The following is a 15,018-nucleotide window of genomic DNA, read 5'->3' as shown; positions in this document are numbered from 1 at the left end:
TCAGAGGAACTAGGTAATATGACAGTCGTTTTCATGTTAGCTGAGTAGCTGTGTACAATCAAAGTGAGATATATGAAAAAATAACACGATTCCCTTCAAGTGAAACACGAGCACACATTGTTTTGCATCTTATAAACACAACCAAGCCTTAAAATTACATTGTGGACCACCCCTTTAAGGTCACTTTTCTTTAAAAATCAGCAACCTCCACTGGCTGAGTGATATCTGATATAAAGTGGGTCTCTGATTGTACAAGAAGCACTGCATTCAATTACATTTCCCCTGTCATGTCTTTATAATATGAGCGTTTATTTTACCCCATTATATTCAATGGAGCTTCTGCGCTAGCCTGTCGATTCTGACGGGCGCGTGCGAGTAAACGGCCTTTTGTCCCGTTTTGCGCTTGAACAACTAAGCGAATGCCAAAGTTTCTTTAACTGAATGTATTTTAATGACATTACAACATCTATGCTGTAAAATGAACCATATAAAATGGAAAGAAATTTACAATAACAGGTCACCGGAGGTTTATCAGTATGGAACAACACTAGCTCGGCATATACCCTATTAAAAACACTGTAAATATAAGTAGTTTTTATCCGATTTTCTAAACTAGTAGTGTTTTGAAATTAGTGAACGCATAAAAATCGTGATAACCGTGATTATTCCTCAGACTATAATTGTACAATCAAAATCTATAATCGTTGCATCCTTAATTTTGGATGACTAGGGTCACACAGATTTCTCTGCCTTCTCCGCTTTCCTCTTAGAGCTGTGATGCACTCCAGAATCTGACAGATTGATTAGCTGTAGACTCTAGAACAGTCATCTGAAATGTTGTCCTACAGTGTTCTGCCTGGATTTCATCAATAGTCTTGCATTTACTAACACAGACTATAGTTGAAGTGTTTGGAAGTAATTCACATTTTCCTCCTGTAGAAAAACATCATAAGAACAGTGTTTAGTGGCTCAATGTGTTACAGCAGTGTTGAAATGAAATGAATGAAGGAAAATAGTTTGGGCAAATATTAAATATTTATATAAAGAAGGTGACTGGAAGATCGGTGTACCTTGCTGAAGACTGAAATGATCAGGATTTTATAGTTGTCTATCATTTTTTACATCACTTCTATAAAATGCTGTCTTCACTTTTATTTCAGGCCTGATTGAGGAGACGGGCCATGTCAAAATGAGAGGAAGAACTCACTCACTGAAGAGAAAAGACAAAAAATGGGTCACCTGCACTCAGTGTGGGAAGAGTCTGGCAAACAAAAAGAATCTCAAGAGCCACATGAGGATTCACACCGGAGAGAAACCATTCACATGCTCTCAGTGTGGGAAGAGTTTCAGAGACTCATCAAACCTTAATAGACACATGTTGATCCACACTGGAGAGAAAACACACAAGTGTGATCAATGCGGAAAATCATTTCTGTTGGCTTCAGGCCTGAATGATCACCTTAGAGTTCATGCAACTGAGAAGCCTTCATGCTCTGTGTGTGGAAAGAGTTTTGCAAATGAAGTAAATTTAAGAAAACATCAGAAGATCCACACCGGTGTGAGAGAGTATGTGTGCTCTGAGTGTGAGAAGACCTTTATTACAGCTGCAGACTTAAAAAAACACCAGTTGATTCACACTGGAGAGAAACCATACATGTGTTTATATTGCGGCAAGAGATTCAGTCAGTTAGGAGGCCAGAAAACGCACGAGAGGATACACACTGGAGAGAAACCTTACAAGTGTTCACTCTGTAACAAAAGATTCAATCAATTAGGAAGCCAGAAAACACATGAGAGGACTCACACTGGAGAGAAACCGTACAAGTGTTCACTCTGCAATGAAAGATTCAGTCATTTAATAAGCCTGAAAACACACGAGAGCATTCACACTGGAGAGAAACCGTACATGTGTTCACACTGCGACAAGAGATTCAGACAGTCATCACAAATGAAATTGCATGAGAGGATTCACACTGGAGAGAAACCGTACAAGTGTTCACACTGCGACATGAGATTCAATCGGTTAGGAGGCCAGAAAAGACATGAGAGGATTCACACTGGAGAGAAACCGTACAGCTGTTCACACTGCGACAACAAATTCAGTCAGTTAAGAAGCCTGAAAACACATGAGAGGATTCACACTGGAGAGAAACAAGTAAGATTCAGTCAGTCAGAAACATTGAAAAACACACAAGAGTGTCACGTCTGAGAGTAACCTTAACATACAGATATGCAAACTTGCAGTATTGATGGGTTGTTCTGGAACAAATCTTTAATGTTACTCTGCAATAACGAGTCCTTTCACAGAGATTCCTTCATTGCTGTATATGCAGATAGTGGAATTGATTAATTATTTTATATTCTATCAGGTTTGAGTCGTTCATTAATCACTTGAAATATCTGTCGATCTATCCTCTATGCATTTTGAGCCGGAAAAATGTATTAATTCATCTTTTCAAGTCCTCTGGTTTTTGAGTTGTTTGTCTTTACATGTAACTTGATATCAGGATGGGATGTAGGCAATGGTTAAATCAATATTTTCGTCTGAAAGAGCTCAACTCTTTCAGTATTCATAGCACCCAAATGTGTTAAACCCTGTCAATACACATTTAAAAGATATTAGAGAATGTTTTGTTCTTAAAGTTTAGGATAATTCATTAATATAGATCAATTAAAATATTCTACAATGGCAGTCCACAGAAGCATTTGGGGGAAATGTAAGAAATTTCTAAATGAAATGGTGCTAAAAACACAGCAGAAATCTACCATTGATTTACTGTAGTTGTAGTTCCACTGAGTGGTATGGTTTGGTACATTTTTATGGCCGTTTCCACTGTTAAAGGGTACCAAAAACCGAACCGTACCACTTTTTGGGTACCTTTTTGAAAGGTACAAAAGGGTACCAAAAAGCAGAGCTAGACACACAGCTGAACGCTATTGGTTTACAGAGACACGTCACCAGCGCATACACAAGCAGAAGGAACAGCCATTTTAAAAGCAGAGACATTACATCATAATAATATATACATATAATAACAAGCCATGGTCGACGCAAGCTCAAACAGACAATGTCGTCGTCTTGATGAACAGCCACAAGCCAAGAAAAACAAAATGTGCTGTGTCCTATTGTTTTATGAGCCCGTCTAAAGCATGAACGGTTCATGTAATGTAATGAGCATTTATACACAAGTATTTAAGTGTATGAAGCATCTGTTTTGTGAGAAGTGCATCTCATATGATATGTGAATGACCAGTACAGCCTTACTTTGACTTTTCCTCGAGTGAGAATGACGTCGACTGTAACTTTTATACACCACGCCTATAGGTACCCTTCTGGCAGTGGAAACGCAAGCCTGATAAAGGTGACCCGTATCGTTCTGTACTGTACCACTCATTGGACATGGGTCATAATAGACTGGGAGGGCTATAATCCAGAGGAACCCTCCTGGGTAAACCTGTCACCGGTTAGGTCCCAAAGACTCCCCTCCCTCACCAGCAGAGGTCCTCCTCGCCTGAGTTTTGGATTAGCCCCAACTTCATGTCCCATATAAATACACGCTGGTTCGACTATTCAGTGTAAAGGTTTGTTTTGCCTTGCAGCCATCTCTGAGCATTTATTTTCAGTGTTACTGTGTTTTTTTTTGTTGCCGACTTGGACTGAATTCCTGGGTTTTCGATCATTATCCAGCAAACAGTTTTGTGTTTAATAGACATTTAATAGACATCTAAACGTAGACAGCTTGGCTAAAACAAGGCTAAACCTGGGCTGTTAGTGAAAATCTAGTAGACATCTAAGAATAGCTCAAAACTAGACTAGTCTCCAAAAAGACCGATTAGACAGACTTTGTATTTGTAGTCAGTCATTTCTGTTTATTTGATGACTAGTCTAGTTTTGGACGTCTATCAGAATTTTACTGACAGCCCAAATGTAGCCTTGTTTTAGCCAAGACGACTATGTTTCTACATCTATTAGACATCTGTTATGCATTCATTAATTTTCTTTTCGTAGTTTTATTAATCAGAGGTTGCCACAGCGGAATAAATCGCCTTTTCCAGCATATGTTTTACGCAGTGGATGCCCTTCCAGCTACAACCCATCACTGGGGAACACCCATACATTCATTTACACACACATACACTATGGACAATTTTAGCTTACCCAATTCACCCGTAGCGCATGCCTTTGGACTTGTGACAAAAATATTCAGTTAACTACCCAAGGACTTGAAAGTAGAAGGATAAACTGAGACCTCAGAGATCAAGACAAAAATGGTCAGAGTTTATCAAATGATTTGAACTTTCCATCGATAGTGTGAAGAGATTCAGTCAGTGAAAGAACTAAAAACACCATAAAAAGATTCAAACAGAGAGAAACTGCAGGGATAACACATTTAGCGAAACATTTACATTTGTGGAAAGGGTGTTTATATCTGAACAATGATAAATACTGGTGTAGGAGATCATTGTCTGGTGAATATCTTGTATTATTAAAACTTTACTGTAAAAATTATTTGTACTAGTTAATCTGCCATTCACGAGTCTTTCATGGTGAGAAATCTCCTCAGGTATTTTGATAATTATACATTCAGAAGGTAATGTCCAAACACCTTTATATTAGTTCACATTGTTGTTGCAGATGAAATATAACACGGAAAACGTGATTTAAATATTTTCCAGTCGGCTAGATGTTAATTAATAGTCATTCAAACAATGTTACCGAAGCCTCTACTTTTTGACGGTTGGCCTCGCGCGTCCGCCATGTTTGTAGTTTGTTTACACTTTTCCCCCGATTATGTAGTACTGATTGATTCGCTTCCAACATATAATAGGAAAAATAAGCGGTTAAAATACTTAATATGTCTGACGGAAATAGCCGGAAATACACCAGAACCTTTGACATCCTCTTATCAACATTCTGCGGTTTGGAACACTGATTCCATTTCGAACACGCGTTCCCGCCTTCCGCCATTCAAATACAAACCACATGATGGCGTCACCAGCGAGAACTTACAATCGCCCATAAACAAAGCAAAGGGACCAGCGGAGGCCAAGCTGGAGCTAGTCTGCTGGTCCCCCGGGCTCTGCACGGCTGGGGAAATACCAAATTGAACCAAAACAACCTATGATGGCTTAAGATTGGCAAGGAAAATTCGGAGATCGCAGCCAGCAGAACCTAGGAATAAAAAAAATAAATAAGTAAAGTAAACAAAGCAAAGCTGCATTTTATGTTGGTTTTGCTCTTTATGTGTATCTAAAAGAACTTTTACTGTGTTCTAAGTTGTATTCTTAGTTGTACTAAGTTGTACAGTTTCTTAAAAAAATGAATAAATAAATGAATAAATAAAGCAAAGTACTGCTGGGAAAGACACAATATCCAGCTCAAATTAAGCGCTGCTTGTATCAGTAACAGATTCATTCATGTACTTTACTACAGTAAAACACTATATAGTATTTATTTCTATTTTTATGTGGGCACTTATATTTAAATGTGTGAAGGCGACTTTGTCTTTTAGTCACAATTAGAGAGTTTTATGTTGTATTTCGGTTGTTTGTGCTCTGCAGATGATGTTTTCTCTCTAATGAAAGGGGATGTGGCGATTAGTGGATGCTGCTGTTATTGTCCTCTAGATGGCAGTAGTGCTGAGCACACAGTTAGCAGAGGCATTATCCGAGTAAAAGCTCAGAGCAAGGAAAACTCGTGTGGAGGTTCAGTGCTGAAGAAATCACGACAACACACTCCAGCTTTTATATTGAACCTTCTGCTGCCAGACTGTTTATCTGACGGACACTTCAGCTGCTTGCCTTTATTCAGTATATATTGGGGCTCAACTGTAAATTCCTCTACAGAAGCGATCAGGAACACTGGACTTTGTTATTTCAGCTGATATTTCATACACAAACAGGTATGATTCTGTCCTTATTTATGTTTCTGTCCTTATTTATCAGTTCATATTTTCAGAGGGTATCGTGCAAAAGCAAGATAAAAGGATTAAGATGCAAATTTTACGCTTTCCTGACTGAATTTTAACCCTGAGTCCTTTATACGTAAAAATGAAGCTAAACTATATTGAGTTACTAAGGATTTATTCTTTGACTTTATTACTGGACTCGTGGCTCAATCTCGCCCATTTAGACACGGAAACTGCAAAAACTTTAATCATAAAGTAAACAAAAGAAGTCTGGAGCTCCTCCACTGGACTCTTCTTCTGTATATGTTTTGTGGTGGATCAGCATTAAAGGTGCTCTACTGTCACCTGCTGGACTGGGGTGTGAAGCACTGATGGGCATTTTAGTTCTGTAAGCTGGACTGTTAGTTTTCTCCTTTTCTTTTTGTATTTTTCTATTTTCCAGCATTCATTTGCTCAATTACTGCCGCTACACGAATTATTATTATGCGAAGACCTGAGGAGATTCTCTGCTTGAAAGACTTAAAAGCTTGAAAGAATTAAATATGGAAGAAATGTGGATGATGTGTGGAGATGATTGAAAGTGGATGTAAAGAATCTTGAAATAATGTTTTACTTTGTTTGTGATTTTGAATTTATTTATTTATTTATTTATTTTTAATGTTTTGTTGTATTTTTTATACTGGTTGATTGTTGAATGAATTACGTTGTTTGGGGACTTTAATTATGACGTCAAAATTGCGGAGCTTACCGGATGTATAATGAAAACAATGTACGGAACGCTAGGTGAAACACGGTAAAAGGGGTACAGGTATACGGTTGCTTCACGGATTCCTCCTTCATGAGTTATAGCTCCTGGTTTGAGGGAAAAATAAGGTAATTTGGTTTATTTGTTTACTGTTTAATTGTTGATGTTGGCTTAGTGTTAATTTTCGGGATTTATTTGTGTTTGTTGTTTGTTTATTTTCTCTCTAGTTCTTACGGTGATTCATGATTGAATAATGCGAACAAATTCTATGAAGTGTGACCAATAAATGAATCGTGAACATCAGTGGAAGACTTAGTCATCTTTTAACCAGGACGCTACAGTGGACGTGACTAAACAACATAACGTTCAGTTAATGAGGAAGGAGTATGTGCCAAAGTTTGCGTACTCTTCTGTTACACACTCAAATGTACTTTTTAGGGCTGCAACTAATGATTATTTTAATAATTGATTAATCTGTGGATTATTTTTTGATTATTTAATGAAACAGATTTTTTTTAAATCATTAATTTCCAACCCTTTATTTAAAAACAGAGCTAAAATCTTTAGAAAGTGCACAAACATGTTGTCCTTGAACATCCCTGAGCTGTAATGTAATGATAATAATAACTTACTTAGTAGTTTTGACCTGTTTTCAAAAAAATATCTAAAATCAAGATACATAATAGACCAGGGGTCTCAAACTCAAATTGGCAGGGGCATATCAGTGACTGACAATTCATTTGACGGCCGCTTTAACATTCAAACACAACAAATTAAGTGTAAAACCTGATGCACTCAGACATTCTTCCCCTGAGTTAATGCAGTCAAAGCTCCTGACATATGAGCAAATGGCCTGCAAGCCGGCAGTTTGAGACCTCTGTACTAGACACGTGAAACAGCAATAGAAATTATGTCTTGTTTTCTAAAAAAAAAAAAAACTAAAAATTAAGTGATTGTTTGCTTAAAACAAGCTAAATAAAAATAATCTTAAGCACAGAGCTTTAAAAAAAACAGACTAAGCTTTTCACTCATCATAGCACACGTGCTGCTGATGATGTGACTAAAAGTGATTTGATTTGACTACATGATTGTCAAAGTAGTCGTGTCACAGATGTTTTCACTCTGCATGATTATCTGGGCTAGCGTTTTGTCGCTGCTTTATTTAAACTGCAAGATGGAATAACGACAGGGGATTTCACACTGCATGACTTTACTAAAGGAAGAATCGCAGACAACTTTGTCCAAACTACGTCTCGCAACCAAACACATTGTAAAGTTACAAATATTTGGCGCCGATGAGAGCGATCGTGGTGAATGTTGATCCGCCAGCAATCGAGTTTTTTCAGAGAGAGTGCTGAAAGACTCGGTGGATCAGCTGTTTAATGGTCTGAATCTCAATGCGTTGCATTCACTGTGGGTTCAGCGCAAATGGCGGCTAAATGTAAAATTTAACACTGTACACATCATCGCTAAAGAAGTTTACCTTTACTAAGTTTAAACTGAAACTGCGGCTCATGACAAAGAACGGTGTTGTGCAGGTGCATGGGTCCCGCTCATATTTCGGGTCGGCTGACTCGCCTGCTTTATTCCACAACCGAAATGTTTAAAGAGTAGTAGAAGTGAGACTTTTCTTCCTTTCTTTTGTCTGCTCTTTCATTGATGTTTCTATTTAGTTACTGATGACTGCTTTGCAGCTTTCAGCATTGAATTAAATGATTATAATCTTACGTTTGTTTTGTAGCAGAAATATTATTTATTAAATTGACATGCATATAAAAACAATAGTGCTAAATCTATATTTCTTACTGCAGTTCTTCATTTTAGTTTGATGCAAACCGCAGATTTATTTGTCATAATGTAACAGTACTTTTGATAGCAGATAACACTTTCATGGCAGCATCATGAGAAATGCAATTCATTGTTACTATTATCATCATCATCAATAATATATTTTATAATTATTAGACATTAATTTTGGAATTATTGCACAAACATCAATAAGTCATCACAGCATTAGTTAAATAGCTGTTTCTGATTTTTGTTAGTCCTGATTCATGTTGTTTTTAAAACAACAAATCCCTTAATACTTAATTTGCAGTGGTGCTCATTCATTTTTTGGTGCTGCTCCTTGTTGACACTCGGGAGTACCGGTGCTACCAAGTAAAAAAGTTAATTTCAAGCCCTGCATTAGACAAATGCTAGTTTTTTTATTCATGCTTTTATTTATTTATGTCATTTATTTTCAGTGTAAAATTATTACTTTTGTTTAATTTTTCTTTTAATTTAAAGCACACAGAGAGAAATTGACTTTAGTTTGTTTTTAATGTTATTATGTGCTGTATGAAGTGGTTACTGAGCAGCAATAAACAACACTGCAAAATATAAGGAGTTTTCATCTGATTTTCTAAACTAGTAGTGTTTTGAAATTAATGAACGCATAATAGTGATAATCGTGATTATTTCTCAGACTATAATTGTACAACCAAAATCTATAATCGTTGCATCCTTAATCTCGGATGAGTAGGGTCGCACAGATTTCTCTGCCTTCTCCGCTTTCCTCTTAGAGCTGTGATGCACTCCAGAATCTGACAGATTGATTAGCTGTAGACTCTAGAACAGTCATCTGAAATGTTGTCCTACAGTGTTCTGCCTGGATTTCATCAATAGTCTTGCATTTACTAACACAGACTATAGTTGAAGTGTTTGGAAGTAATTCACATTTTCCTCCTGTAGAAAAACATCATAAGAACAGTGGTTAGGGCCTCAATGTGTTACAGCAGTGTTGGGCAAGCTACTTGAAAAATGTTGTGAGCTAAGCTATTAGCTACTCTACTTAAAATGTAGCTTAACTACACTAAAGCTACCCCCTGGGAAATGTAGCAAGCTAAGCTAAAAGCTACTTGGCAAAAGTAGCTTAGCTACATCAAAGCTATTTTTGCAATTTTTATATCGAAGCAACTTAAATCCAAGTCAACCGTATCTCAGCGATCAATAAAACATTTGAGGCATAATTCAGTTCAGTTATTTACTGTAAATAATATGCTGTACTAAACGGTAACACATTATAGCTAGTATATAACAGCTAAAACAAAAACTCCAAAAAAAGCAGGTGATACACATTTAAAATACCATAGTCATTTATAGTAAAGAGAAATATTTTGACATAAGCATAGTGCATATTGTACATATATTTACAACTCTTCATTAATAAATGACACTACATAATACAGTCATTTATAGCAGTGCTTACAGTAAATTACTAGGGATGTAACGGTATTGTAAATACCGTCATACCGCAATATTAATTTTTTTCGATATTACCGTAGTCGCATGACTCTGTAAAACTATAGATCTTCTGAGAAAATTTGCTCAGGCAAATGAAGCGAACGGGAGGTAGCGAAAACTACAATTCCCATCAGCCCAGGCTTGGGCATAATCCCTTGCGGTCTGTTTTCGCTACGGTTCCAGTAATGCGGAAATGGAGTGTGCTGCTAGAAGCAGGGATGAAAAAGAGCTGGAAAACTCTAAAGCGGGTGTTGTCGCCGAGGCGCGTACTGAATAGCGGTGTTGTCGCGCGAGTTCTTATCAGCTGTGTTGTCGCGCGAGTTCTTATCAGCTGTGTTGTCGCGCGAGTTCTTATCAGCTGTGTTGTCGCGCGAGTTCTTATCAGCTGTGTTGTCGCGCGAGTTCTTATCAGCTGTGTTGTCGCGCGAGTTCTTATCAGCTGTGTTGTCGCGCGAGTTCTTATCAGCTGTGTTGTCGCGCGAGTTCTTATCAGCTGTGTTGTCGCGCACGTACTGAATAGCGGTGTTGTCGCGCGAGTTCTTATCAGCTGTGTTGTCGCGCGAGTTCTGATCAGCTGTGTTGTCGCGCGCGTTCTGATCAGCTGTGTTGTCGCGCGCGTACTGAATAGCGGTGTTGTCGCGCGAGTTCTTATCAGCTGTGTTGTCGCGCGAGTTCTTATCAGCTGTGTTGTCGCGCGCGTTCTGATCAGCTGTGTTGTCGCGCGCGTTCTGATCAGCTGTGTTGTCGCGCGCGTTCTGATCAGCTGTGTTGTCGCGCGCGTTCTGATCAGCTGTGTTGTCTCGCGCGTACTGTAAAGCGGGACGGAGGGTATGTCGCGTCGCGGGGGCACTTTTGATCATTTTGGAAGGGAACTTTCTATCCAAGACTAAAAAGGGCATGTGCACTGCACAGGTTGAGCCCTGTGTGTGCACGTGCCTGCAAGTTGGGGAATACGACTAATAATCAGTCATGGGGACTGCAGAAACACAGCACACTGTTCAGATTGATGCAGACATGAGACCTCTATCTCACTCATGGTTTGTCCTCTCAAGTGGGGGAAAGACAATGCACAACGTTACCCACTGCTGTCAACCTGGGCCAAGTCATATCTCTCTGTCCCAGAAACCTCAGTCCCAAATGAGAGGGTTTTTTCTGTTGCAGGGGACATTGTAAATACCCAGAGACACCAGCTTTTACCAGATTATAGTTGTATGATAATTTTCCTTTAAACCCATCTCTATCTAAGTGAGTGAGTGATTAAATGTTGAATGTGATGAGTTTTCAACAATACTAAATTGAAACTTAATTTTTTTACATGGTTTAATATTTTTTTGTTATTAAAATTAAAGTTCCTGTTTCAAAGCTTACAGATAGATGGCTAATTTGTATGTCATTGACACTTTTGGCACTTTTTTGGAGTATTTTCATAAGTTTTGTTTTTTCCTGTAAATGATTCAATAAATACCGTACCGTGACATTCATACCGAGGTATTACCGTACCGTGAAATTCTGATACCGTTACATCCCTATAAATTACTAAAGTATTTTTCGAGCACAGCATCAGAAATTAAGTTATTGCATCTTAACATGTACTTCTCAAGGTATGCTCACGAAAAATCCTACTTCAGTTCAGAAATAACTCCTCTCTCTCAGTCATCTTTCCATCAAGGTAATTTCTCGTGCTAGCCTAATTTGGTTTGCAACTTCACCGACCAGAGGTGGCAGTAACGCACCAAAAACTTTGTTGGTGAACACCATAAAACAGGAAGAAGAAGAAATCATGATTCTCGCCATCATATGGATTTACTTTCTTCGGCTAGACACCGTCCTCACAGCTCTGTGAATGTCGCTGCCGTCACTTATTGATCCGCGATTGGTAAATGTAGCTTTGTGGACGCTACTGCGCTACTTGACTAATAAAATAGCTTCGCTACTGAAAAGCTGTTTGATTTAGAAAATAGCAACGCTACCGCCACGCTACTGAGAAATGTAGTTAAGCTAGTAGCGTCACTACTTGTAGCAACGCTAATGCCCAACACTGGTATTACAGCAGTTGTTGATATTGAATGAATGAAGGAAAATAGTTTGGGCAAATATTAAATATTTATATAAAGAAGGTGACTGGAAGATCGGTGTACCTCGCTGAAGACTGAAATAATCGTGATTTTATAGTTGTTGTCTACTATTATTTGTTTATATCACTTCTATAAAATGCTGTCTTTTCATATTTATTTCAGGCCTGATGGAGGAGACACAGCATGTTAAAATGAGAGGAAAAACAAAAACACTGAAGAGAAAAGACAAAAAACGTGTCACCTGCACTCAGTGTGGAAAGAGTCTGGCAGACAAAAAGAGTCTCACGATCCACATGCGGATCCACACCGGAGAGAAACCAGTCACATGTTCTCAGTGTGGGAAGAGTTTCAGAGACTCATCAGCCCTTAGTAGACACATGTTGATCCACACTGGAGAGAAAACACACAAGTGTGATCAGTGCAGCAAAACATTTCTTAGGGCTTCAGAGCTGAATGATCACCTTAGAGTTCATTCAACTGAGAAGCCTTCATGCTCTGTGTGTGGAAAGAGTTTTGCAAATGAAGTAAATTTAAGAAATCATCAGAAGATCCACACCGGTGTGAGAGAGTATGTGTGCTCTGAGTGTGAGAAGACCTTTATTACAGCTGCAAACTTACAAAAACACCAGATGATTCACACTGGAGAGAAACCGTACAAGTGTTCACACTGCGACAAGAGATTCAGTCAGATCTCGCATCAGAAAACACATGAGAGGATTCACACTGGAGAGAAACCGTACAAGTGTTCACACTGCGACAAAAGATTCAATCAGTTAGGAAGCCGGAAAATACATGAGAGGACTCACACCGGAGAGAAACCGTACAAGTGTTCACACTGCAATGAAAGATTCTGTCATTTATTAAGCCTGAGAACACACGAGAGCATTCACACTGGAGAGAAACCATACAGGTGTTCACTCTGCGACATGAGATTCAGTCAGTTATCACAAATGAAATCACATGAGAGCATTCACACTGGAAAGCAACCGTACAAGTGTTCACACTGCGACAAAAGATTCAATTGGTTAAAAAGCCAGAAAAGACATGAGAGGACTCACACCGGAGAGAAACAAGCGAGATTCGATCAGTCGGAAACATTGAAAAACACACAAGAGGGTCACGTCTGAGACAGGGCTGTTCGATTTTGGAAAAAATCATAATCGCGATTATTTTGGTCATGATTGTAATCACGATTATTCAAAACGATTATCAGTTGAAGTCAAAATTATTAGCGCTCCTGAGAATTTAGTTTTTTTAAACAACTATTTCCCAAGTTAAGTTAGAGCAAGGAATTTTAACAGTATTTCCTCTAATATTTTTTTCTTCTAGAGCGTTATTCGTCTTAATTCGTGGATTTGTCTTATAAGTCTAATTTGCTTTATTTTAGCTTGATTAAAAGAAGGTTTAAATATTTTGAAATTCATTTTAAGGTCAATATTATTAGCCCACTTAAGCTATATATTTTTTGATTGTCTGCAGAAGAAACTACTGTTATACAATGACTAGCCTAATTACTCTAATTAAGCCTTTGAATTGCATTTTAATTTGAATGCTTGTATTTTGAACAACATCTAGTAAACTGTTATGTACTGTCATCATAGCAAAGATAAAACAAATCAGTAATTAGACATTCATTCATTCATTCATTCATTTTCTTGTCGGCTTAGTCCCTTTTATTAATACGGGGTCGCCACAACAGAATGAACCGCCAACTTATCCAGCAAGTTTTTTTTACGCAACGGATACCCTTCCAGCTGCAACCCATCTCTGGGAAACATCCACACACACATTCACACACTCATACACTACGGACAATTTAGCCTACCTAATTCTCCTGTACCACATGTCTTTGGACTGTGGGAGAAACCCACGCGAAGGCAGGGAGAACATGCAAACTCCACACAGAAACGCCAACTGAGCCGAGGTTCGAACCAGCGACCTTCTTGCTGTGAGGCGAACGTGCTACCCACTGCGCCACTGCCTCGACATATAGTAATTAGACTTGATATATCAAAACTGTTATGTTCAGAAATAAGTAAAAAAAAAAAAAAAAAAACTTCTTTCCATTAAACGGAAATTTCATTTCTCGTCGTTTGATTAATGATAAAACAGGTGCCAGCATTTCGCGCTGTCACTTTAATGGTTTCTCTTTCACGTGTCTTTTGATTCTCAACTCGTTTGTTTCTTACGCAAATGAGGGTTAATATGAATAATCACTAATCACTGCGTTTTGACACCTATTTGACCATTAAAGCGCTCACGTTAAGATTACTTAGATGTCTGCGCTCCTCTGCAGGTCTCAGTGTGCGAATGAGACCGAATGCTGACCGCGTGCTTATGTGTGCGCGTGTTGCACACACACATAAGCACGCGGTCTTTCATGCTTTTGGTATGATTGGTATATAATGCAATAATCGTTTATCTTGATTAATGGTTTTTCATAATCGTTAGAAGCCATAATCGAAATTGGATTTTCGATTAATTGCACAGCCCTACTCTGAGAGTAACCTTAACATACAGATATGCAAACTTGCTGTATTAATGGGTTATTCTGGAACAAATCTTTAATGTGACTCCGAATAACGAGTCCTTTCAGAGTGATTGTTTCGTTGCTTTGTGTGCAGATAGGGGAAATTATTAATTATTTTATATTCTATCTGGTGTGAGTCGTTCATTAATCACATGAAATATCCCCATCGATAATGTGAAGAGATTCAGTCAGTGAAAAAACTAAAAACACCATAAGAGGATTCAAATTGAGAGAAACTGCCCGGATAACACATTTAGTGAAACATTTACTATTGTGGAAAGAGGATATATGTCTGAACATTGGAAAAATACTGGTGTAAGAGATCATTAAATGGTGGATATTTTGTATTATTAAAACTTTGTTGTAAAAACTATTTGTATTAGTCTACATTATTATAAAACTAATTTTCTTATAATGTTAAATACTTTTTGCTGCTTTATTACATCATATCAGTAAAATATATTAACATTTAAA

General features: G+C 38.0%; 1 protein-coding gene across 1 annotated transcript in view; it reads left to right on the top strand.

Annotated features, from left to right (window-relative positions):
- LOC110439329 (uncharacterized) overlaps positions 1-15,018 on the top strand; it is a 21,961-nt gene extending 6,943 nt beyond the window's left edge. Inside the window, exons 2-3 of the mRNA XM_087245471.1 lie at positions 1,161-2,207; positions 12,177-15,018. Of these exons, the coding sequence (XP_087101597.1) occupies positions 1,190-2,207; positions 12,177-13,141 (1,983 nt within the window). The 5' untranslated portion in view covers positions 1,161-1,189 and the 3' untranslated portion in view covers positions 13,142-15,018. The remainder of the gene's footprint in view (positions 1-1,160; positions 2,208-12,176) is intronic.

Source organism: Danio rerio, chromosome 3 (genome assembly GCF_052040795.2).
Source record: "Danio rerio strain M-AB ecotype USA chromosome 3, GRCz13ab, whole genome shotgun sequence".
Classification (NCBI taxonomy): Eukaryota; Metazoa; Chordata; class Actinopteri; order Cypriniformes; family Danionidae; genus Danio; species Danio rerio.
This window is presented reverse-complemented; position numbering and strand designations above follow the sequence as displayed.